General features: G+C 32.3%; 1 protein-coding gene across 1 annotated transcript; it reads right to left on the reverse strand.

Moving 5' to 3' along the window:
* Nucleotides 1-7,287: 7,287 nt before the first annotated feature.
* Nucleotides 7,288-24,041, reverse strand: LOC129234178 (uncharacterized). The gene is made up of 4 exons (XM_054868090.1): nucleotides 23,940-24,041; nucleotides 17,146-17,220; nucleotides 9,213-9,459; nucleotides 7,288-7,513 (listed from the first exon to the last, which is right to left on the reverse strand). The coding sequence occupies exons 2-4, from the start codon at nucleotides 17,177-17,179 to the stop codon at nucleotides 7,408-7,410; spliced, it is 387 nt and encodes a 128-aa protein (XP_054724065.1). The 5' UTR covers nucleotides 17,180-17,220; nucleotides 23,940-24,041; the 3' UTR covers nucleotides 7,288-7,407.
* Between the last annotated feature and the right edge of the window lie 1,227 nt (nucleotides 24,042-25,268).

Below are 25,268 nucleotides of genomic sequence, written 5' to 3' on the forward strand. Positions count from 1 at the left end.
GATAGACGAGTAAACTACGAAATTATCATAACGTGGAACCGTAACATGGGTACAAGCCAATTGGCGATAAAATTCACCATAAATTATTTGTAAATATACAGACGAACCAAAAGACCTTTTAATTTTTCTATTACGGGCAAAGCCGTGCGGGTACCACTAGTTGAGAGTAAATCATGTGTGCAATCTTAAGTTCTTCCCAAATATTTGAAGCTAATTAGCATGGGAAGTTTTTCTTCGTATTTTTGTTTAAAATTGATAAATTTAAACACTTTTTAAGGTATCCTCCTACTGGAAGCTTTTCCGTTTATTTTTAGGTTTTTCCCTTTTCCCTCCTGATTCCCTCTCTGACCATTCTCATTCCTGCCTGGAAGGCCATAAATCATTGGCTCCAAAATATTTCTGTTCAACATCTTTGTATAGTCATTTTTTGGTCTTACTATTGACCATGTGCTGTTATTTTGAGGGAAAATACCATTTCTAAAACAATGAGATACTTGGAACTGGTATCAAAGCACTCAAAACTCTTCAATGTTTGTAGGAAAAGAGAAGGCACGAGAATGAGGAATAGATCATAATTTGGCATTTTCTGTCAAGAATGTGTGCTTGAAATTTTGATATGCTCTTTTCTGTAAAAAGACTGAGTACTGAACAAAGAAATTTTCCTTTCATACACTTGTATGAAACGGGAGTTTTGATTTTGGGATCACGATTTGTGGGAAAAGTCACTTCTTTATGTCTGTACAAAGCTTGAAGTACTTGCAGAACAATTTTGGTCATATGACTTTATATTGCAGAACCCCACAAAGTAGTCTGGGGTATATGAGTAAATTGGGTTCCCATAAAACAATTAAAGTGAAACATAATAGCTATTGAATGGATTAAAAAGATAACATGGAAAAATGGGGGGGGGGGGCACTGAAATTAATGTTTTAAAGTTTAAAAAAAAGGAAAATATGAAATAAAATTTGGGGGAAAATTGGATTTTTTGGGAAAACAGGGAGTTTTTAAAGAATATACACTCTTTCATCGACTTGTCGCAAATGGATGGATCATAGAAAGAGGGGGAAACTAGAGGGAAAGAGAACTTCATTAAATAATTGTATAACTTATGGTTCTTACCTTGAAATGTCATCCAAAAACACTGAAGCAATAAATATAAACAAATATTTTTTAGTTTTACTTATTTTAAAAAGCATTACAAGCAAAAATTTAAATAAATTATTAAATTAATACAAGTCCAAAATGTATCACCCAAATAAATACAGTGAAACCCTGATTTTATGTCCCCTGAATCTACGTTTTCCCTGCATTTAACATTTTTTTTATCAGGTCCCAGTTTTTTTCTGCATACTAATAATGTTAATTTAATGTGGATTGTAAGTTTGTTATTTATGAATTTCCTGCCTTTTTTGTTTTTTCTGGGAAGTAAAAAAGAAAAGAAATGTTCTAAAGTAAGCAATATGTTTCATTTGCACTTTTTTTTAAAGATAATCCACATTGTTAAAAGTTAATGAAAACAGAAATGCTATCAGACTTTACTAACTATTAACAAATGAAGATTAACAAGAAAAACCAAAAGCACAGCCCGTCACTTCTTTCAATATTGCATTAAATAGCTTACAAATAGTGAAAGACTATTTTCTTTCTCATAAAAACCACGGAAAAAAACTTACATAGTATTTTCATCCTGGAAGATGCTGCATCTAATTTGAACTCACTGACTAATAAGTGATCCGCTATTAAGGGCTTTTTTTCAATTTAAACGCCCGGATTCGCAACTAAATGAGTTGAAATTATCTAAAATGATACTTATAATAATGTTGCTTTCATAAAATATAGACACGAGGGTTGCTATTTATATTTCTGGCCTTTGCAACATTAAGAGTTGCTAAGCGATCACAGAAGATTCCAAACAAAAATTTGATGATTTTAACAATAAATGCTTTAGAACAGTTTGTCATTTTTTATTGCAATTTGTTGTTTACAGTTAATTGAAAACGTCATCTCAGACAGAAAATGGAATTGAATCATGAACATTTTCGGGCAATTATTTTTCATAACATTCGACAAGGATTTAACAAGTCAAAAGTGCATCCATGGATTTAATTATTTATACAGCGGTAAAGCACCATCTCACAGCACTGTAAAAAATTAGCATAACGAATTTAATCGTGGTCGGTGTTCACTCCAGGATGAATTCTGTGAAGGTCGTCCAAAATCTGTTGTGGAAGAAAATATCGGTTCTGTTCCTGAACTGATAAAGCAAGACCATTATATGACAAATTTTGTTCACATTGGATCCTGCATAATCTTACAAATGCTCAAATGAAGGTTCATGTTGATTAGGGCATGGACATGTTGAAAAATTTCGTTCAAGGTACATCATAGGCAGTGTATAACATTCACACAGGCGACGAATCACGGATCTATGCATATGAGTTCGAAAAAAACAGCAATCGACTGTTTGGGTCTTCCATGATGAACCAAATCCAAGGAAAGTTGTTAGTGTAAGAAGCATTTCAAAGCAAATGCTTGCTTGTTTCTTCGGCCTTATCGATTTGTCACGACACAAGGCAGAACAGTCAATTCCAAATCATCAACCATTTTTTCGCCAGAAATCATCAGAGAAATTCGTAAAAAGCAGAAGATGCGGCAAATCATTCTTCCTCACTACAATGCAAGCTCACATGTATCGGCTCAAAAAAAGCAGTTTTTGACTTGACAAAACTTTGAATTGATGGGTCATATGCCATGCAGCCCTGATTTGGCATCCAATGTTTTTGTTTAACTTCCAAACATCAAAAATAAATTAAGAGGTCAACTATTTTCGACACCCCAAGAGGTGGTTAATGCTTTCAATATGCACATTTTTGAAATACCTTAGATAGAATGGCAAAAAAATGCTTTGAAAATTGGTTCATATGTATGCAAAAGTGCATTGATCTACATGGAGAATATTTTGAAAAACAATAAAACCGCTTTTAAGCAGAGCTATTTGTTTTATCATTAGGCCAGATATATAAATAGCAACCCTTGTATGATACTTTTTGAAAGAGTCATCTTTACTACCTCAATTTTTTTCTATTTGATTTTTTCTTTCTATATATTTTCTGTATTTTTCCTTTTTTTTTTTTTTTTTTTTTTTACCCAGTTTATTGAGAAATGCAAAATCGGGTTTCAATGTATTCAACACAAATATTTCCTCATAAAACTGACATTAGCAAAGAATGCATAAATAGTACATAATTATTGTATTAAAAAAAAGAGGAAGATTTTGTGAAAATACATACGTTTCTTGTATATAGTCTGCCCCAATATGTCCTGCCTCAGTACTTGTAGTATTAACAGTTCCTGTTTGTGAAGCAGAGCCACTGAAATCACAAAATAAATCCAATGAAAAAATTTGTAAAAATGTAAAATATATGGTAACAATTTGCATTCAAATCAATAAATAGCTCTGAGAATATTATCCATAACAGTGATTCTCAACCAGCGGTTTGATGGACCTGCACTCATTCAGGGGGATATCTGACTGGTCTATGGAGAGTTTTACCTGGGGGGGGGGGGTAGGTATTTTGTTTATCCATCTGTATTAAGAGGCGTTGCATGCAAGTTTGGTAGCAGTTTTTATTCAAACACTGGGCTGTGTGGAAACACACTTGTCTGCACTTTTTTTTAAAACCAATTTTACTAGTCGATCGGTTGAGAAACACTGGTTCATAATTGAAAGCAAAGAATATTTTAGTTTCAAACAGTAACTGACTTTATGATGGACATTTTAGGGATCTTTTTTGCTCACAGGAAATATTGTATTTTTATGGGATTACATATACACATCTACTTTCTTAAGAATGGTCATATCTCAATTTTCATGACTTTACAAGAAGTTCTGTCCAGAACTAAACAAGCCTACAAAATTTCTAGAAAAACTATTAAATATATTGGCAGACAACTTAAATTTTTAAAATTACTTAAAATGATATAATTAAATAAAGCTTTAAATTTAAAATTATTTACCATAATAAATAATGGGAAATTCGCATACATAAAAAATATTAAGCAAAAATTCTTTAAAGCTCAGTACATAATCTTTTACAGCTACCAATCTACAGCCAAACAGCTGTTAACCAATAATGTGACTATGCATGTTACTAACAGTTGAAAGCATCTACAATGTAGAGCATGAACAGCATTTCATGCGCATCACATTTACCAATACTTAAACTTAAATCTTTATGATTTCAAACCAAATTCTCAAGCTCTGAGAAATAAATAAAAGTATGCTAAAATACAACATTATATTTATAATATCTTTTGATTTCTAAAAACCTTAGGTAGAACTAAAATAAATTTCATTTATTTATATCAAACATTTCATAGTCATTCTAGGACACACAAAGTCCAGACATACTCAAATACTAGAGGTCTCTGCAATGTAGTAGGTGCTGGCATTTGAGATGAAGAGGTAGGGGATGAAGAACCATTTAAGTCTGTTTCGAGACCAGAACTGTCAACATGACTAAGGGGTTTCTCGGACCTGAAAAATATTTAGGATTATAGATTAGAGAAAAGTAAAAATAAAAGATTTAAAAAAAAAACATAAATACTTAGAATTAGAAGTAAAGAAAACATTATGTTTATACATCAAAATTAAAAAATGTGAATTTTAGAGAATGACATATTTTTACACACATTGATGTGAAGAGCAAAATCTAAGGGGCTATCACGTTTTGAGATAGTTAATACTTTATTTATAGGCAGCGAAAATAAACTGCACAATAACAAATAAACTAAGTTGGCATTTGCTAAACTAGTGCAAAGGTTCAGACAAAGATGAAAACATGACTGATCATTCCTGCAATACAAGTAAAGATACCACCATTGTTATCCAGTATTTAGAAGCCACGTGGTTCAGTGGTAGAGCTTAGCGCTTCCACGCCACAGTTGCAGGTTCTATCCCCGGGTTGGGCATGGTCGACTCGGTCGTTCATCCCTTCAGTGGGTTGATAAAATGGGTACCAATCGTGATGGGAACTAAACCCTCGAGGTTTCGCATTAGGCTGACCTCTTAACTGGAACATCTGCCTAGCACACCAGAGTCCTTGGTCAGGAAAACTGAGATGGGCACAGTAGGCCTTGGCCCCTATAGGCTGCCGTGCCACTGGGTTTGGGGTTATCCAGTATTCAAGTAATTTAAATCATGTAATTTAAGTAATTTTCATCAACCATTTAAGAGGCTGTAAGATTTAGAGAGCAGTTCTGATGAAGTACTATTCATATGAAAGACTAAATTGGGAAATGAGAATGGTTTAGAAATTTTCTCAATCTTAAATAAAAAATCTACATACAAAGTACTGTTTTCTTTATGGTGTCTACAAAGCCAATCAACAGTCTCAAAGATCATAAGATACTTTTTACTTCCACACCTTAACAACGTAAATGAAGCCTTTTATTACCTTGTAGTGTGTAGGCATAGACATAAAACGAGCAAAAAGAAGGATTCAAAAACTGAAAACTACAAAGCTAAAACTGCACAGCAAATTACGTAAGGGTCTCTTATTTAAGCATGGGCAAAAAATCTAATTTTTAAGTGGAGACTTCCAAGTTTTATGTGCGCTATGTTTTTGGAGAGAGAGAAAAAGAAATATTATATTATCACTTTTACTAGCAACATTATTTTAATTCTTTTTGGTATTCTCACAATGACAAATTTTGGGCTTAAAACCCTGGGTTAATTCTCTTCAACTTATTCAAGTTCTCAAGAATTGCAATGCAATGTTGCCCCTGCATAGAAATGAGAAACTAATGTGATAAATTAGGCTATAATGTTATAAGGATTAATGAAAAGGCACTTAAAAGAGATGGAACTTCTTTTATCGTCCTAATTTGATGATCTATTACAGAGGTGGGGACACTTTTTGCCACTGGAAGCCATTTTGATTAGGCAATGGTAAAGGAGGCTGCATATGTTGATAAACCTATAAATGTAACATGAATGTAACTATTATAGTCTCTGTACAGTTTTATCACCTCATTGCACTGCATAGAAATAGCAATAGAGGGAAAAAACATTAAGTCCTTTATTTGTTCTTTAACATGGGAAGTTGCAGGAAAAATGTTTTTTGTACTTACACAAGGATGCTTGCAAATTTTCTGCATTTCAAAAATGAAATTAAAAGAAAAAAACTATGTAGTTTTATACTACTTCAAACAGAAATAATGAAGAGTTAGCTTTCATAAAGGCTACACAAGAAACTCATGGCCACACATTCCCCACCTCTGCTCTATTACAGCAAAAATTCTACCTGCACAAGAGAAAACTAAAATAATTCAAATTTAGCTTGTTAAAATTTAGTTCAACTTCAAGCCATGCCCAATCAAAAGCAATGTGCAGCGCAGTTATGTAATAATAATGTAGTAAATGTATTCCACTATTCAGAGATGACCTAACTCAATTATAAAGAAAAAAATACCAAACAAATCTTAATTACAAAATGCATAAAATTAATATATTTTGCTTCACACAAATGTCTCAGGCATTTTTTTCAACTCACAATATAAACAGGTGATCTTAAGAGCAGCACTTTTACAGTGAAGCACCGTTTATAAGTTTCTCTTTTATATGTTTTTAAAATGGGCCCCTGCAGAGTCTAATACACATTAACCTAAACCTATTATACGTTTTTCCATTTTTACGCTTTTTTCATACAGTCAGGGCCGGATTTGGAAGTGTGGAGGCTCTGGGGCAATAAAGGAGTGGAGGCCCCTAATCAGGGTTTGAAAAGATCATCATATTTTTGAATATATCTGATACTTTGATATATATATCCAAATATTTTGATATATATGTATATATATACGATATTTTCGATCAGCACTTTAATAGTAAATACATCCTGAAGTTACTGCTATTTATTTTTTAATATTATTATTATTATTTATAGACTTAAAATTACTGTTTCTTATTTATATCTAAACATACATTTCATTTTAAAAGTTATGTACTTTTAAGATTATTTTCATATGATATTTAGAAATACATTCTTTGTATAAATGCAAAAAAAAAAAAAAAAAAAATGTCTAGGAGAAAACACGTAAAATTTGCTGACCCGTGAAAGTTAGGATATTTTGTAAAAATTTTAATTTGGGGGCCCTTTTGTTGTGGAAGCCCAGGGGCAGCAGCCTGCATGCCCTCCCCTAAATCCGACCCTGCATACAGTCCTTTCAAAAACATATAAACAGTGCTTCACTGTATTTAAAATACATTCGCAATGTTTAAAAATTGGATTTTCAAAATATTTCATTCTTGCACATGGAATAAAATGAAATTAATATTTCATCTATTTTGACTGAAGATATAAATGTGAATATTATAATTTTCAAACTATACACAATATTATAAAGAACTTACTCGAACATTAAAGGTCTTTGAGCTGTTGAATGAATTAGGCCATCTGAAGATTTAGCTTCAGGTGTATTTGGTATTGAATCAACTGGCGCATCTTCACATGCACTAAAACAGAAAATATTTAAAATTTAGTTTTCTCTAAACATTTCTGAAAAGCCATAGAATTAGCATGATTAATCATGGATTGTAATGTATATGTCAGAAGTTGTGTTATCAAGAGTCGACTGTATATCTAATTATATAAAGGTGACGGTGTTTCTTTGTTTGTACTCGATGGCCAGAAGACCCCATAGCACCTACAGCCCTGAAACTTGGCTCAAAATTCGAAGGCACCGCGGGGGACTGAACCTCAAAGCCTGAATTCTAAAAATCTAATTAGTTTTTCATAATTAACGAATTAAGCAGAAATTTCAGGTTTTTTGCCTAATTAGGCGGTAAAAAATCCTCCCACCCCCTAACATCATATGTCGTTGGAAAGAGCTTTCCTTTCCAAACAAGATGATGCTTGCCTCATTTCTCTCACTTAGTTATAACAGGAGATATAAGCGATTCTAATTGTGATCCTAATTAAGCCAATTTTCAAGGCTAAACTTGATTTTTGTTCCTGCAGAGACGTCATCTTCGGTATACGGTTGCGTTCGAATAGTAGAACCGGTAAATTCTTGATTTCTTATTGCGCTGTTGTCATTTTTGTTAAATTCATTGTGTGAATGTTAATTGATTTTCTTTTTAATTTGAAAGTCACTTGGCGAATTTGGCGATAAACAATGCAGTTGAGGATTATTTGCTTATTTCGCAAAATATTTTTTTTTTAAATTCGAGAGTTTTTTTTTTTTCTTTTTCTCAGACGATAGCTTTTCTATAGTTAAATTTTTCAAATGGGGTGCGGGATTTCCCTTTTGTCCTAGATATACCGTGATTTCTGGAAATAGTTATAGAAAATATGAAAAAGAAAGATATTGATTAATTAATACCGCTGCCAAATTTATTTAAACAACTGTCGTAGGCGTCAAACTTGGCGTAAAAATAGGGTGGAGGGGAGTGGATTTTTTTATTCAACGGACTTTCTAAATTCTTAGCACGGGCATCGCCGTGCGGGTACAGCTAGTTATTTATAAAGTACGACATCATAACACAGTAGCTGATGTATGAGTTCTAATGAGAAAATAGATGACCTATAATACCTTTATTTATTCATTTATTTAAAAAAAATTCTTTAATTTACATGTCCATAGAAATTTAAATAGGAAACTCGACAAAATAAAATGTAATAAATTAAAATATGCCACAACTAATACAAGCTTTGACCCCAGAAGACACATGTATGGGTTAGCATGCAAACCATTTTCCATTGTTGATATTTACTACAATTCATATTATAAAGAAGATGTTTATTACTGCATTAAAATTTCTCAAAAAAAAAAAAAACAGGAATCCAGGATATATAATGGAGGGAGCATGGACTGGAAAGTAGTTATATTATTGATGATGACCATGAAAGTAGCTTTTTAAATGCAGAAATATTTTTGTGTTACTTCGAAACTCATAAATTTAAGACTTGAACCGCAGATTGAGAAAATTAAACATTAAACTGACTTTAAAAAAAAATCATCAATTAACTTCTCAACATACGATGATGTTTCATGAAACTCAAAGAGTTCGTAATGGCACATAAAATGAGTCTTCAAGACATCGAAGTAAGACTGCAATGGTACATTTAATTAATGATGTTTTCAAGGGGTTGAAGCTACTTAAAGTTAATTAATATGTTGAGGGGAAAATAAAAGCATTTTAAAAATAATACCCAATAGTTAAGGGTCTTTGGTGCACAGCTTCAGTTGATTCGTTTTTCGCTTCTTCCTCAACATTAGCAGCAGCGCTTGCTGCTTCAATAGAGGTGGGAATAGGTACTGTGGTGGCTTCACTACCATTCTGCAGCTCTTCGGGTACATCATCAGCAGATGTAATAACCATTTGTGGGATAACATGTTCTCCAGAGCCAGCAGGAGAACTTATACATGGCTTGGGAAGAAGAGGTGGTTTTGATTTACCTGCAGAAAAATGAGACTCAGAAATACTCATAAATAAGCTTTTGTATAAATTCCTAAAATTATCAGTCATTAAACATAGTTATACCTGGAAAATATATAACGAAAAATTGAAAATTGGAGAAGTTTTTACTGTTTTTTATTATTTCTGAACTGTTGTAAATAATGTTTTTAAATATTTTTTTTTTCAAAATGTTTCACACAGGAGGTTTTAATGTTATTTGAAATTTTACACTGTTGTTTTTACAGAGTTATTTCACATTTTTCAAGTCCAGAGAATTATAAAATATTACTACAAAAACCTTCAATGTTATAAAGCAAGGAATATATTGACTAGTTTTCGAAAATTAAATTTAATTAATAAAAAAGTTACAAAGTAATAAATACTTTTAAAACTACAAAACATCACAGAAATCATTAATCTCAATTTCCTGTGCACGAGCGCAGGTACAAGGGCGCAAGAGGGGTATTTTCATATCCCTTGGTTTTAAAAAATAAATTAAAATTAATTAAATAAAGCCAAACTACAAAATACACCACATAAAATATTAATCCCACATTTATAGCCATGAGTACAGAAAAGCAGGCAGCCACAAGGGGGTACACTTCAGTAATTTACAAATAATTTTTCATATTACAAGTAAAATATCTCTAATTCAATATTTTCTCTTTTGTGCCATTTTACGATTTACATTTATTTTTTATTACGGGCTATTTAAAATTTCCAATTGAAAAAAAAATCTTTTCAAATTTTAATAATAAATAAGAACACAAGAAGCAAACCATAAAGTTTGTTCGTGATCAAGAAATGATTTTAATCTGCATAGACAAAAAACAGTTTTGGATGATTATCATTTTATTGGGTAAATAAAAGTTGCATTTAACAATATTTACCTAAGATATTTATAGCTGTAATACTTTACTATCAAACTGTTAATAGTCAGGGGCCAATCCAGGATTTTTTTTCTCGCTACCTATTTTTGTGAAAGTTTTTTTTTTTTTTTATCAGCATTGTTTGTGAAATTTTAGAGACATCCTAATTTTTATAAAAGTAGAACAAGTGAAATTTTAGTTTGAAAAGTGTAAATGTCATCTAGTACTATTTTTAACAGATTTCGTTTCTTAAGAGGGGGGGGGGGAGCTAAAAACCTAAGAAGTATGAAAAATACCATCGTAATTTCAGCTTAATAGGCTATGTACTGTGTACAATATAGGAAAATATGAGAAAAACGGTTTCTCAAAACATGTTAAAGATTGCGAAAATATTGCATAAATACACTTAGGCGAGAAACAGCTAAAAATTAGTTAAAACACTACAAAAAGGTTTCTATTTAAGCAATTGTTCATATAAACCTGCTCAGATTTTATTTTATGAGTAAATTTTTGTTTAAACAGAGAAACAAATTTTATATTTTAAAATGCTAATTTTTGTAAAATTTTCGATTTTTTTGTGAAGCTACTGATTTCATTACTTGATTTTTGTGAAAGTACCGATTTCAAAACAAGATTTTTGTGAAGGTACCGAAAAACGGTAGCAAAAACAGCCTGTATTGGGCCCTGATAGTAGTAACCATAATGTATATTCAGTAGTCAATGTATATTCAGTAAAGTGAAGTTAGTAAACTAAATTAAAGCTTTGGCACTTAAAAAATGGCATGCTGAAAAAATTCTATCCAAACATCGAAAAAATTATTTTCAAAACTATATTTTTTGAACTATAACTATTATTTAACATTATTATTAACTTGCTTTTTAAAATATCTTCCAGTTATTTTCCTTTAGTTTATGACAGAGTTAGATTATCATTAGCACTCTATGTAAATCTTAACTTTAATATATTGTAATCTTTATTTGCATTCAGAAAATAGTTTAGATACTTTTGGCATACAATTATTTTTTTATTCAAATATAAAAATGACAGATTTGACTTGTCACAATAAAAGCAAAGCAGCAAACATTCAAATTGCTCACTGCTTAGGGAAAGATTAAAATAGACTCCAACCAACTATTTATGAGGAGAGAGTTTGACTGGCAAAGTGCCAGACTAGAATTGTGTACTATGCTCCATTTGTGAGGAAGACAGCACATTTTCAGCCACATGTCACTAACAACAAGCATCCTTTCCTTGCTCTACTTTTCTAATTAATTTGTCACACTGAAACAACATTTGGCTACATGGATTATAACTAAATGAAAGGCTTCAGAAAATGTAAATACTGATTCAAATCATATTTATGCAAAAGCAGCTGAGATGAAACTATTCGGTATGTCTTTATACAGAGAGGCAGCTGCCCCTATACAAGGGAGAGCAGCTGTGCTCCCCCCCCCCCTCCAAAATAAAAATTATTTAAAATGAAACCAATAATGATAATAATAATGTGCTACCAATTAATTACATTGAAATGACAAGTTAACCATGACTTTAGATAACAAATAGTGTGTAAATGTCTATATTGACTTCCAAAAAGATTTTAATAAAGTATCAAATGTTGCACTTTTCAACAAACTGACAGATATTTGAACAGAAGGGAAAACTTTAATTTTGGTTAAAAATTGACCCACTAGAAGGTAACCAGGGGTGATAGTTGACTCACGTAAAATTTTCTGAAGACTGAAATTTTTTAAATGGCAATATGAATGAAGCATTTTCTATTTCTTTTCTTGTTATCATTTGTTTGCAACCTTCCAAAAAGAACAAAAAAGGAATTTAACACTGCTAAGTAGTGCTTATTTATGTGAAGGCTCAAATTTAGTACTAAAATGTCATTATCCTTGACTGTCGCTAGTCTAAATTTCTGTCTTTAATAGTTTGCCAAAATAGCAAAAAAAAAAAAAAAAACTAAAATCTGTGTTTAATAAAATAATAGTTAAAAACTAAATAAACATGCTATTGTAGCAAAATGAAAGAAAAAGTTAAAAATAATATTTAATGTAAAATATGTTTATCAGTAAGACAATGTCACACAACTAAGTAAGTTATGTTTAAAAATTAGCTTGAAACAATAGGAACAAAATACTTGACCAAACAACTTTAATGTAAAAAAAAAGCAAGGGGTGCTCTCTCCATTTACATTTATGCAAGGATTATGAATCATATCCCCCCCCCCCCGATATTTTTTACATTAAAATTAATTGTTTGGTCAATTATTTTATTCCTATTATTTCAAGCTACTTTTAAAAAAATAAATCATACACAGCTGTGTGACATCGTCTTACTGATAAACATATTTTTACATTCAAAGATTATTTTTCACTTTTTGGTTCATTTTGCTACAATAGCGTGTTTATTAATTTTTTCAAACTATTATTTCATTTCTCTCTTTTTTAGTATTACTAGTTTTATGAAAGTATATTTATTTCAATTATAATTAGCTCTAAAAAACCCGAACTCATCACATCAAGTCGCACTCAAAAACATTAAACTTCATAGATCAACTACCTGTCAAGTGAATGCCTAATCCAGTTATTCAGCTCTAGTTCTCATTGAGGCTCACTTGTATACCAATCAAGTTATAATAAGTAGCAAATGATAAAAGCATTTGATTGTGTCACCCCCAAAAATCATCAAAATGTGGTTGGAATGATGGACTGAAAACAAAATGATTCTAAATGCATTTTTTCTAATATTTTAGATGCTTGTTTTTCTAAGGTTAATTTTAAAATCATGGATGTTTTAGAGAAAGTTAAACTGAAACTCATTAGAAAAATAAATTGATGATTATTTTTAAAAATTTTCAATACTTAAGCAGTTTTAGCATAAATTTTTGATTTTTGATGATAAATTTAATGAAGTCAATTAATGAATTGATTCATGAATAGAAGTAAAAGAAAACTACGGGAAAAAATGCATATAATGACTATTTTTATCAATTTTACAAATTTAACCCACAGTATCTTTAAATTATATGAAGATGTTTTGTGAACATTTGCCAATTTAACCAAAATACATATCTTGTCTTTCTAAAAAATGCACCCCTAGGGAAAATTAGTTAGGATGTAAAAGAACACTTTTCTAGAGAATTGGCCACATACAATGTACTGAATTTCAGAATTACAACTATTAGGGGTTTTTCCCCCTTTTTTTATACCATTTTGCTCACTGGCAGTGTGCAGTCAAATCCGGACCAGTAACATGTACCATTAAATTGAGGAAATCTTTAAATCAAAGTTATACTATATGCCCAAAAGTTGATGTATTATTTAATACTTATGCTTAGTACACTTCTGCTCAGAAAAGAACCACATTAAGATAAAAATCATTAAAAACATTCAAGTAATTTTACATGAAGCAAGAAATCATAATAATAAAAAAATTTGGACGCAAAATTAAGTTTTTTCAACTATTTTTAAATGTTGTTTGAACTTATTTAATTTTCTGCAAAACTTTTATGCTTCATCAGTTTTCATGCAATAGATAATCCAAATTTGATGCTCTTGTGACTTTGTCCACAAAAGTAAGTGTCTTCCAAAAATTAAAGAAATTAGTACAGGGCATTTCTTTTATTACATCAAAACAATCAGTCATTCCAAAGCAGAATACTTCATGAAGTTTAGCTACATAAAATCATTTGACCACAATTGTTCGGCAAGATAAATTCATAAATTATAAATTTACCTTCAGAATATTTTCAAATCCAACAATTAACTAAAGACGTAACTGAATATGGAGAAACGTGACCTTTTTCAAAAACCATGATCCCAAAATAAAAAATCCCTTCATACTGGAGTCAGGAGTATGAAAGGAACATTTCATTTATGTGTTCAGTACTCAGTCTTACTGCAGAAAAAAAAGCATGAAATTAAAATTTCAGGCACACATTCTTGATAGAAAATGCAAAACCCTGAATAGTACTATGTCTCCATTCTCAGCACTTCCAAATAGGGTCTCAGTTCCTCCAAACATCGAAGAGTTTGAGCCCTTTGACACTGTTCTAAGTGTCTCATTGCATTAGAAGCTAGAAGCAGTAACAGTCCTCTAAGAGATGGCTACACAAAGATATTGAACAAAAATTTTTTGCTTTATATAGCCAATCATTTATTACTAAATCGGTCTTCCAGGGAGCTTAAAGGGCATAAAGCATGTGCATGTAGTCAAATATGATTGCTGCAGAAACTAAGAGAGTTTTTTGACTAGAGATAATTTTGCAAGAATTCTGCAGATTTCTTCAAATTAGACGTAAATTTAAATTTTTTGCCAAATGATGCATAATACTCGACGTTTTGGGGAGAATTTTCAGCTGAACAAGCGTAATTTGCAGGAATTTCATTTACTTCTAGATTGAAGAAAAAAATAGAAATTGCAGAATTTTTGTAAAATTACACCTTTAGTTAGAAGATATTTGTGGAAAATTTGAAGAGTTTCTGCAGAAATCTAGAATTTCAGCAAAATATTTGCCTAGGTTCCCCTTTACTTGAACAGAATTGTTCTGCAGTTCTGGCATTTCTGTTCTGCAACGTACGTCTCAAATTTAATAGTATTTTGCTTTGGGGTCAGTCATGTTTTGAATAAATGTCATTGAGAATTTAGATCAATATCTTCTTGTCAACAAGTAAGCAAAGCTTAAAGTCTGGCTAGAATGGCAATTATCAAGCTTAGGTGCAATATAAAACTGTCTGTAAAATTAGAATTCTTTTAAAATTTGCAGTAAAAAAAAAAAATAATGTGCCTCCTGTTCTATATCGCCATTAACAGTAAAAATATAAAGTAATATGCAAGTGGAGTGCCACTATGAAACTAGCATTGTGGTTCATACATCATTATTTGTAATAAATAAGTCGCTTCCAAATGTAATTGAAGTTATTGCCATACAATCAATAAATGAAAAGACATGCTACAGAAATAAAACTACGGTAAACAAGGAACTTTGTACAAAAAATATCAAAACTGCCTGCTATTTTGGAAAATTTTCTGCAAATAGCGTCTTTGTGTTCGTCAATATTATCTGGGTCAGGCCATTATACTTAAATAATTTTTTTCTGACAACAATAATTTTTAAGAAAGTCTCCTACAACTGCCCAAAAATCATTTCTAAATCTTCTACTAAATTTAAAACTTTTAAAATAATTTTGAAACCAAAAAAGTACAATGCGATGCTAGATCTAGGTGAAAACACTAAGCGAGGGCAAGGCGGCAATCTCAGGAGCCTCAACCCCCCCCCCTACTTTTGTGGGGTTCTCTTTTTGTTTAAACTCAATAAAAATATGAAAAAAGATGGGTAACAGCGCCAGTTTCAGTATTTGCCCCCGTTCGGAAAAAAATAGATCTAGCACTGACAATGCTTAAAGTAAAGATCGTAAATGAGAGCAATTGGCTGCTTTTGAGTTGTGAAGGCTGCAACCAAGCAACAGTTTGAAATTCCCACTCTTATTAGTCTCATATGAGGCAGTGAGAAGCAAAGGGATGTAAGTGACAAAATCAAAAATTTCGAGAGAGCCTATACAAATGGTGGGAGTTCATAAATATAAGTTCATGTATGTTTTATAATTAAAAAAACCTCATGTTTATATTTGTGAAAAATTTTAAAAACTCTCAGTATTCTTTTTGACTGTGCGCTGGAAAAAAGGATTGTTAGCTTTTCTGCAAGATAAGTATATTTCTATAGACAACTAGCAATAGAATTTTCTTGCTGATATGATAGGTGTCCCAATAAATAGTTAATAATAAAGCTTTCATCATATTTGTAAACTTTTTCACACTTGTTAAGGATATTTTTGGTTCAAATATAAAACATCGACATTGAACTCAAAACATTGATATTAGAAAAAACATCGACCCTGAAACATTGATGATAAAAACATAGATCTTTAACAAAAACATAGACTTTGATGTGGCACAAATACTAGCAGGCTAATAAGAAGATTTTCAGGCCTAGATTAAGATATCAAACTTAAAAGAGAATGAGACGGAACATGGTCAAGTTGATTAAATTTGACGAAATGAAAAATGTTGATGGGCGAAATTTTGCATATAAGGTTGGACATTTTGCATTAAGGCCATTGTTTCAAGCTATACAAGTGTCAGACTAATCTGGAAATGAAGAAAAATTACTGCTACAGTAGGGTTGGAGAAAGTTCAAACAAGCAAGCGTTAAAGGGGCTATTGATCTTCACTGAGGGCTGATAAATTGACTAGAAACCGCCAGCGCCAGTTGCTGGTCATCACTTTTGTATTTGTATTCCACTAGAAAAAAGGAACGAATTGAAATTTCAATGATCAAACATGGGCGCCCATATGCAAAATTTTAAAGGGGGGGGGGGGCTCAGATATTTCAACCATGGTTTAGTAGGATATTTTGCCCATGAAAAACCAATTTCAATAGAGATTAGAGTTATTAAAATTTAACATATTCAATAACTTATTCATTAATGGCTAGAAAAGAAATATTTTTAAATTTTTGCAAAGAAATAAGTACTAAAAGCAAGAAAGTTCTAATTTCTAAGGGGGGGGGTGCTTGAGCCCTCACTTGCCTCCCTATATGGGCGCCCGTGAGATCAAATTTCATACCTAGATTTTGAAATTTAGGCATTAAAATAAAATATCTGGTAGAAGAATATATACATGACTGCTTATTTCTAACACTAATCAAAATTCCATAACATTAAATTTTCAGATTGCATGATCAATTAGAAATTAAAAATAAACAACCATTAAATATAATACTGAAAAATGTATAAAAAGTGCTATTAAACCTGATTTATCCTTTTGTTCATCTGTAATACCCATTTAAAAGACTTTGCTCTGTTGTAAAAAAATATATACAGCACCTAGAAAAATGATGCATAAATCAATATGAATATAGTTACCAAAATAAACTTTTATCTGCACGTAATCAACAGAAACAAATTCAATCATAAAGAAACAAAAATATCCTTTTATCCTCTCTGTGTGTGTGTGGGGGGGGGGGGGGATGCTTAAAATTACTCAAGCCAAATTCATATACAGCAGAATTATGCTAGAGAATATATCAGACTAAACACTTTGAAATTCATACAGGTTTTGTCAGCAGTCAAGTCATTCCAAACCCACTGACACATATTGAAAAAAAAATTATTAAATAAAAACAAAAACCCCGACTGCGTAAAAACCAAAATAACTAAAAATGAAAATGTATAAGCTCAGTAGTTTAGAATGTATTAAGTACTACTGAATAACTACACTGTTGAAATAGTTTTATAACCGTACACAGATAAGACAATTCATAAATTCCAAAGCAGAATAGAAGGATCAACAGTCGGGGCACATTCCTTTCTGATTTGAGGATCCCCGTAAAATTTGAATGGACCCCGACTATTGATCCTTCTATTCTGCTTTTGAATTTATGAATTGTCTTATCTGAGTACGGTTATAAAACTATTTCAACGGTGTAGTTATTCAGTAGTACTTAATACATTCTAAACTACTGGGCTTATACATTTTCCTTTTTGGTTATTTTCAGGGTTGGGTTTTTTGCCGGCAAAAAGGTATTTTTGCCGGACAGTGGAAAAAACCATGACAAAAATGGAAAAACCGGCAAAAACCTAATTGCAAATACAGTAGCATTATAGTGTTAATCAAGAAATAGTGACAATATAATATAAATAATGCACTTCAATATTTTAGTTATGTCTCTCCATGTTACTCCTAATTTATAAGGAGAAAAATAAATAAAAAACAAATGTTGGGATTGCAAAACTTAAGATTTTAAATGTTTGCTATAACAATTTTTTCCGAATGAGCCAATTCCTTCAATGCTAAAACAAAGAATGTTTACGTAAGCTTAGTAAATAAATAAAAAGATTGAATTCTAATTACATATATATATATACATATATTTAATTAATCACTTTTTTTTATCCCACTAAGATTTTTAAGCTATTTAATTAATAACAGAATATTTACTTGAATATAGAAAAACTTTTCCTCACTAAAGAAATAATGCATTTTTTCTCACTTACTGGGAAAATGGATAGCCAAGAGAAGAATTTAAAAAGAAGAAAAAAAAAAGCTGATCAATTCTATATTCACTCTACTTTTTAGCAATACTAGCTCACTCTACAGAAAATGGCAAAACCTTTTACCAAAATCTTTTCATGCTTTTACTTTTATATAAAAGGAAAAAAAAACTGTCCGCAAGTTGTTAACACAAAATCTATTTTTGCCACTTTGGCAAAAACTGGCAAAAACCTATTTTTGCCGGGCGGTAAAAACCGTGGTTTTTTCCATGGTTTTTTCCGTCCCCGGCAAAAACTTGCCAACCCTGGTTATTTTGGTTTTTACGCAGTCTGGTTTTTTGTTTTTATTTAATAATTTTTTATTTTACACTTTTTAGTTAACTTTCATTGACTTAGTTATTATGATCATAAGACGGTACATTTTGCAACCTTGTCATTTCATTGAGAGAGTTTGTTTGTATCGTGAGGTTTATTAAATAACTTGCGTTGGTCTAAACTAATGATAATTAGTCCTTCTAGGGACCAAACTCAGCTTAAAGCTACATGTGCTTGACCTTCGGCAAAAATGCGCGAACTTAAATCAACAACAGCACAGCTATAAACAGCCTGTATAACTCATGATGACGCGAAATCGGAAACGTCCCCTCCCCCCCTGTCAGTCAAATCTTTCTCCCAAAACCTAAAAAGCCTCTCAAGAAAGTACACGTCGCGAAACTCAGTCCCTTGAATCAAAGTAAAAACAATTGCAACATGTTAGAGATGAAAATTGAATTAGTAGACTTTCTTTCTTTTGGTGCTTATTGCACGGGTTTATTTTGATGAGGACTACAATCTGAGTGACTTGCCTTCATTACGCATGATACATTTTTTATTACAGTACAGAATACATATAAAGAACAAATGAAAGAATTTACATCAGAAAGAGGGGAAAGTACATCCAGAGCGAGGGTGTCTTGACCCACTGCCTCAAGTGGGAGAAGCAATCGCTTAGACCACTCGATCATTGAGGTCGAAAACGAAACAAAAAAATTCAGGCAGCGAAAACTACCTGCATTTGTCACACGCAGGCAGCGTGCGACACAGTGTGCAACACCCAACGTGCGCCAATCTCGAACTGACAAAATGGCAACCGGTTTTTGAAATGGTACTTTTGATTACTGTCATGTGTTTAGTGACAATCCCAAGGTTAAGACAAATTGATTGACGTAAGAATTACTAAAATTGGCCAAGGCGTTTAGACTGTAGAACGCCACATAGAAACGGACATACATACATACATAGACTGATAAACACATTACCCTCCTTTGGGTAGCGCACACGCAGTCGGGTAAAAAATACTAGCCAGGTATAGTCAACCATGCATCTCCAACATGCACAAGTAATAAATATTTTTTCGAAATTGTATTTCAAAAGTCATTATGAAAGAAAAGTGTAAAGTAAGCCAGGGGTGATAGTGGACTCAAGTAAAATTTTCTGAAAACAGTGCTAAATTCTCAGAAACTATGAGGAAGCTCGACCCTCAACCTCCCCCCCCCCTCTTTTCTCATCCCCTTTCAAAAACTCCAAATATTCATACAAAAATCAATTTTAAAAAAAAACGTTTTAAAAGTTTTTTTTTTTTTATAATTTTAGTTTTGGAATGTGTTGTCAGCCCAAAATTTTCGGATCACAAACACCCAAAGCAAAAAATATCTTTTATGTAAATTTCATGCGTATGTATGTGCATCAAACCACTTACAGTCAGAATGTTCTCTTGCGGATGTTGGTCAAAGGTATAAGAACAGGGGGAGCTAGAAAAGATTTCGTTCCTCATTTTAGACCAGCTCAGCTCGCCCCCCGAAAAATTCTTGCTTGATCATCTATTTACGCTACATTGTTTATCTCAAATGTGATTTCAAAAATGTAGTAAGGGGAAGTGGGGCACGTTGGTCCCCTTTTTTACTTATCATTTTTATATCATCAAAAAACTTAATGAGCAGTTTGATTTTCTACAGTAAATTTCACGAAACACTTCTCAACATTACAGATATTTTTGGAAGTGTAGAATTGATAAACTTTATTCAAATTAATTTTTGAACGGAACCTCGTAAAGTGGACCAACGTGCCCTGCGGATGGGGTATGTTGGTCTGAATAACTCAAACATCATTTCTTATCATTTTTAGTGACGAATACTATTAAACTTTGCAACTACCTTATTCTCTTTTGTGTGCAGAGTGAAAAATATGAAGTTTAAAGATCAATATAACATATTAATTTGATAAATCATCTTTATTTCAAATTAGCATTCAACATTAGTACACAATTATTTTTTTTAAATTAAAAGAAAAATCGATTATTGAATATTAATGAGACAATTAATGCAGTTTAAAGTTAACTAGAGATGCATTAAATGATGTCTGGGAATATAAAAGTGCTACTTCTTGAGCTTTGGAAGTAGCCCTCTTATTGGACTGGGGTTTGGAAGAATAAGTCATATGTTACTTTTATGTAAAGTTACATAAATATTTACTAGGAGGAAAACCTCTTTTTTTCTTCATTACATTGCATGAAACAGCTCCAAAAAGAAAAGAATCCTGTTACATTAAAACCATACATTTAAAGAAAAAGTACAATAAAAATTTAGAAGCATATTTGAAAATATAAATAGTAAAAAAGTGCAGATATGAAATAAAAATAAATCTTTTGGTGAAATTAATTTAGCATAATTTTTGTTGGATAATTATAAAATATATCTTGTTTTTTGCCCAAGTTTTTATTATTATTATTATTTCAAAACATGTGTAACATGAAATGAAATGAATGCATAATATACAAACACTTAGAATATTGTTATAATTATTGAGATTCAAGAGAAAAAAATAAGTTTTAAAATTATGTGGGGTAAGTTGATCTGCAGTGTAGCATCGTTTATACGTTTTTGAAGGGACTGTATGAAAAAAGCGTATAAATGAAAAAACGTATAATAGGTAAACGTTAATCTGTATATTATACTCTGCAGGGACCAATTTGAAAAACGTGTAATTGATAAAAATGTATAAAAGAGAAACATATAAAAGGTGCTCCACTGTATTTCCAATTTTCCTTCATGGTGTTGCAGCTTTCAAAATATCTTATACAATTAAAAACTTAGTGTATGTATCTATGTGTGTAGCTATGTAGTCATCTATATCCGAGTTTCTTCTCCCGAACGACAATGAACTGATCATCGAACCAAGTATCGATGGATTTGTAACCCTTCTGTCTTGATGTTTTATCTCAGGGCTGTCCAACTGCAAAGAGCCCATGGGCCAGAATTCCGGTCACTGATCACCTGGCGTCTCGCAGTTTGAAAAAGTTGAACAATAACCTCTTATACAATAAAAATTAATAGTTGAATTATTAAATATTAGACAATGAAACAGAAGGATTATAAAATGATTTGCTTTCATTAATGGGAAAACTGAGGCCGATCTGCTTTCTTTACAAGGGCAGGAATGTCAATATCGATGTTTGTCTTTGCCAGCCGAAGAAGGTCTAACAATGAACTGTCGTAGAGAGAGCTCCTGTGACGATTCTTGATAAAGTTCATCGCAGATAAAGTACTTTCGCATAAATATGATGAGAGCAAGCTCTCAATTTCTTTTTTGAAATCATAAGGCCATAGAGTCAGTGAGGGGGACTTTATTTTAAAATAATTGCAGGCAGGTTTTGCTTATCTGAAATGTTTCTCTCTTGCCTCCCTGTCTCCCCCTCCCCCCAACGCAAGACAATACTATTTCTAGGACTTCCCCACACGCCAGCGTGCAGGGTAGGACTGCTTGATCTTGACTTGTAGATGTCCTGTACCTTTTTCTCCCAATACAATTAAAGGAGTAAAAGAGCGATCAAGAGGAAATTTCGAGATCCCAGCTTGACCAAGAATGTAGTCTCGGAAGCTTCTTGATACCATAAAATGTCGAAAAAAGAAATATGCTGAATAATAAGTAGGCGGGCTGCACAATATGTTTTGGCGGGCTGCCAGTTGGACGGCCCTGTTTTATCTATTTAACAAAATCCTCTGATAATAGTTAGCGGAGATATCAATTGAAAAAAAAAAAACATTTTAAAAGGTTTTTTTTTTTATAATTTTAGTTTTGGAATGTGTTGTCAGCCCAAAATTAATTATGACTTAGATTTCAACATAAAACCTATATTTATCCAAAGCTTTCTTCCATTCAAATTATTATTCAATGCTTCATCTCAACTTTTCGCAACAATGCTTTTACTAATATTTATAGCGTGAAGAAAATCATTGCGATGACAGATCTGTTGCCATTTTTTTTCTCGAATATGAACAAGTAAAATTCTAGCCTTTGTTTAAAAAACTTTTCCTGTAATTCGGAGATTCAAAATGTTTACTTTTTGATTATTTTTCCACAAAATTTTACTAATTTTTTTTTCTTTTTTTTCGCTCAAGACTGAACAAAAAGCTCGAACGCGTGTCACTTGACATAACTTTTATTTTTAAGGCAGAACGAGCAGAGCTGGGCGACACAGCTAGTATTGAGTATATAATTTGAATCAATCATGGTTCCTAAGCTTTTTTTGCCCGAGGACAGCATCTCATTAAAATAATTCTGGTGGACTAGAGCACATTACATTTCAAAGTATTTTTTAAAATTTCGAAATAGCATGGGAAAGCACGGAAAAGGAAAGGAAATTACAAAATAATAATTGTTGTTGTCATTACTTGATGCTTATTTTGGTTATGTGTTTCCCAGAAACCAACTATCGAACAGTTGGTCCCAAATTTGTGACAATATGACTTATCATGGTTTTCAATTTGTAAGATTAAACAAAACGGGCAACACGGGTCTGCTTCATTGGCCCACAGGCCATAGGTAGGGCACAACTGAACTAATGACGCAATCAGGCCCACATCTATAAATTTTGCCCCCCCCCCTGCAACAAAATTTGTAGGGCTTCTCCCCAGGGGCAAGAGTGAATATTTGTAACATTAATAAGTCTTACTGCTAATTTTTATTTTTTTTTTTTTCATTTTTTCTTGAGCTGTTGGGCCCTTTAAGAATGTTACACATGGAATGTTTATGTGACTCGAAAGCATGATGCATGCATACTTTTTTTAAAAATTGCAAAATCATATGGACAGTTGAAAAAAAAACAATTTATTAAAAAAGGCATTACAGTTTTGCCCAATTTATACTAACAAAGATCAGGTAATTTTTATTTACCTCTTCTTTTTCTACAGTACATAATAACGTGATTCAAGCATAATAGAAATAATTTTTTATAATAACAGCGGAAATTGTTTGAAAAGCAAATAAACCTTTATATAGACATAAGTTGCTTCACAATTAAATGAACAGATATTTTTTACCGAAAATATTCACAATTCCCACTGCTCAGAAAAGTCATACCATCTACTTTACAGATCATAAATAAGCTCGTAATCATATTGAGGGTGACTTGTTTACAAAACTACTATTTCTCACTTATCACCCTAGAGCTCAAGAGAAAGTCAAATAAGGAAAAAAAACTATATACTTTTTTCATAATATTAAGACATACTTACAAATATCGAACATCATTCTCGAAAATAATGATTTAGCATGGTTTGTTTATCTTTCGAATAATTATTTAAATGTACAAGGTAAAAATACGCACATACTTTTCTCAGTTGTTGATATCCATTTCAAGACACCTTTAAGCGGGTCATGTTACACCACACACCGAGAAACATACATTTTGTTTTGCTCAAATCTCTAGTTCACCAGCAGATGGCGCTAGCAATGTTAGGCTACACTAGAGTCCCTATATGAAAAAGGGACTCTAGGCTACACTAACGGGTGGTCCATAGCAGAATAAAACATGTGATTTTAGTGTTCTCAGAAGACATGATGAACTCACGTGCAACAAAAGCATTTATAAACGTGCTTGAGAAATCACGATTAATTATTTTTTTCATTTGACAGTTCACCGGGGCATCTGCAGCAAAACCATCCACCGGCCACTGCTCATCCACTACTGTCCCCACCAATGTACCAGCACTGTCAACACACATGCTCCTACACACAACACATCTACTATACCACATGCATACACCTTTAACCTCCCTGGCATACACACACGCGCGCACGTGTCTACATTACACACATCACACACACCCAAGAGAATTGGTCACTGGGAACATTGGGCGCCAAGCACTTTGGGCGCCGGAAACATTGGCCCAATGTGTTCGGCGCCCAAAGTTTCCGGCACTCAAAATGCTCGGCGTCCAAAGTGCTCGGCGCCCAATCTTCCTAGACCGGCCCTTGAGGAGTCCCTGGATCGAAATCGGTGCAGAGTATGTTTATAAGAGTTTTAGGGGAGGAGGGGGAGGGCAGAGGCGTGCACAGGGGGAGAAGGGACACCTGTTGGCCGGGTCCGAGCCAGAAAGGGTCCCAATATTTTTGAAACTACGGTTGAAAATTGGGGTAAACAATATGGAGGGGGGATATTGTTCTGCTTTCGGGTACAGCATGAGGACAGGAGCAAATAAGATGTCAGAAATAAAGATGTTCAAATTTCTAAAGGTCCTGATCGTCGAATCAAAGCCAATGCTTTAAAGCGAAAGGATTGAATCTTAATGAATATTATGTAGTAAACACACTTTGTGCGATGTATTTACGAGCTGGAAACACCTTAATTTCATCAGCTTTGTATTTTTACTGTAATGCGTGAAGATCTATATTGATCTATATTAAATTGATTATTAGAAAAACTCAACCTGAACAATTTTTTATTTGCTTCCTGCAAAGCTGAAAGTTTCCAGTGTTTTGACGGGTTTCAAAACAGTTTGATTTGTGTGATTAAAATAAAGAACCACTATTCATTACCTCATGAGAATAAAACTTCCCATAGC

Source organism: Uloborus diversus, chromosome 1 (assembly GCF_026930045.1).
Source record: "Uloborus diversus isolate 005 chromosome 1, Udiv.v.3.1, whole genome shotgun sequence".
Classification (NCBI taxonomy): Eukaryota; Metazoa; Arthropoda; class Arachnida; order Araneae; family Uloboridae; genus Uloborus; species Uloborus diversus.

What these genes read in the sequence shown, in the direction of transcription:
- LOC129234178 (XM_054868090.1), bottom strand. Translation starts at nt 17,179, where the DNA reads ATGGGTATTACAGATGAACAAAAGGATAAATCAG. An exon ending in TGAACAAAAGGATAAATCAG is followed by an intron (nt 9,460 to 17,145) that starts GTTTAATAGCAC and finishes ATTTTTCTGCAG; the next exon opens with GTAAATCAAAACCACCTCTT. An exon ending in CAAAGACCCTTAACTATTGG is followed by an intron (nt 7,514 to 9,212) that starts GTATTATTTTTA and finishes TTTCTGTTTTAG; the next exon opens with TGCATGTGAAGATGCGCCAG.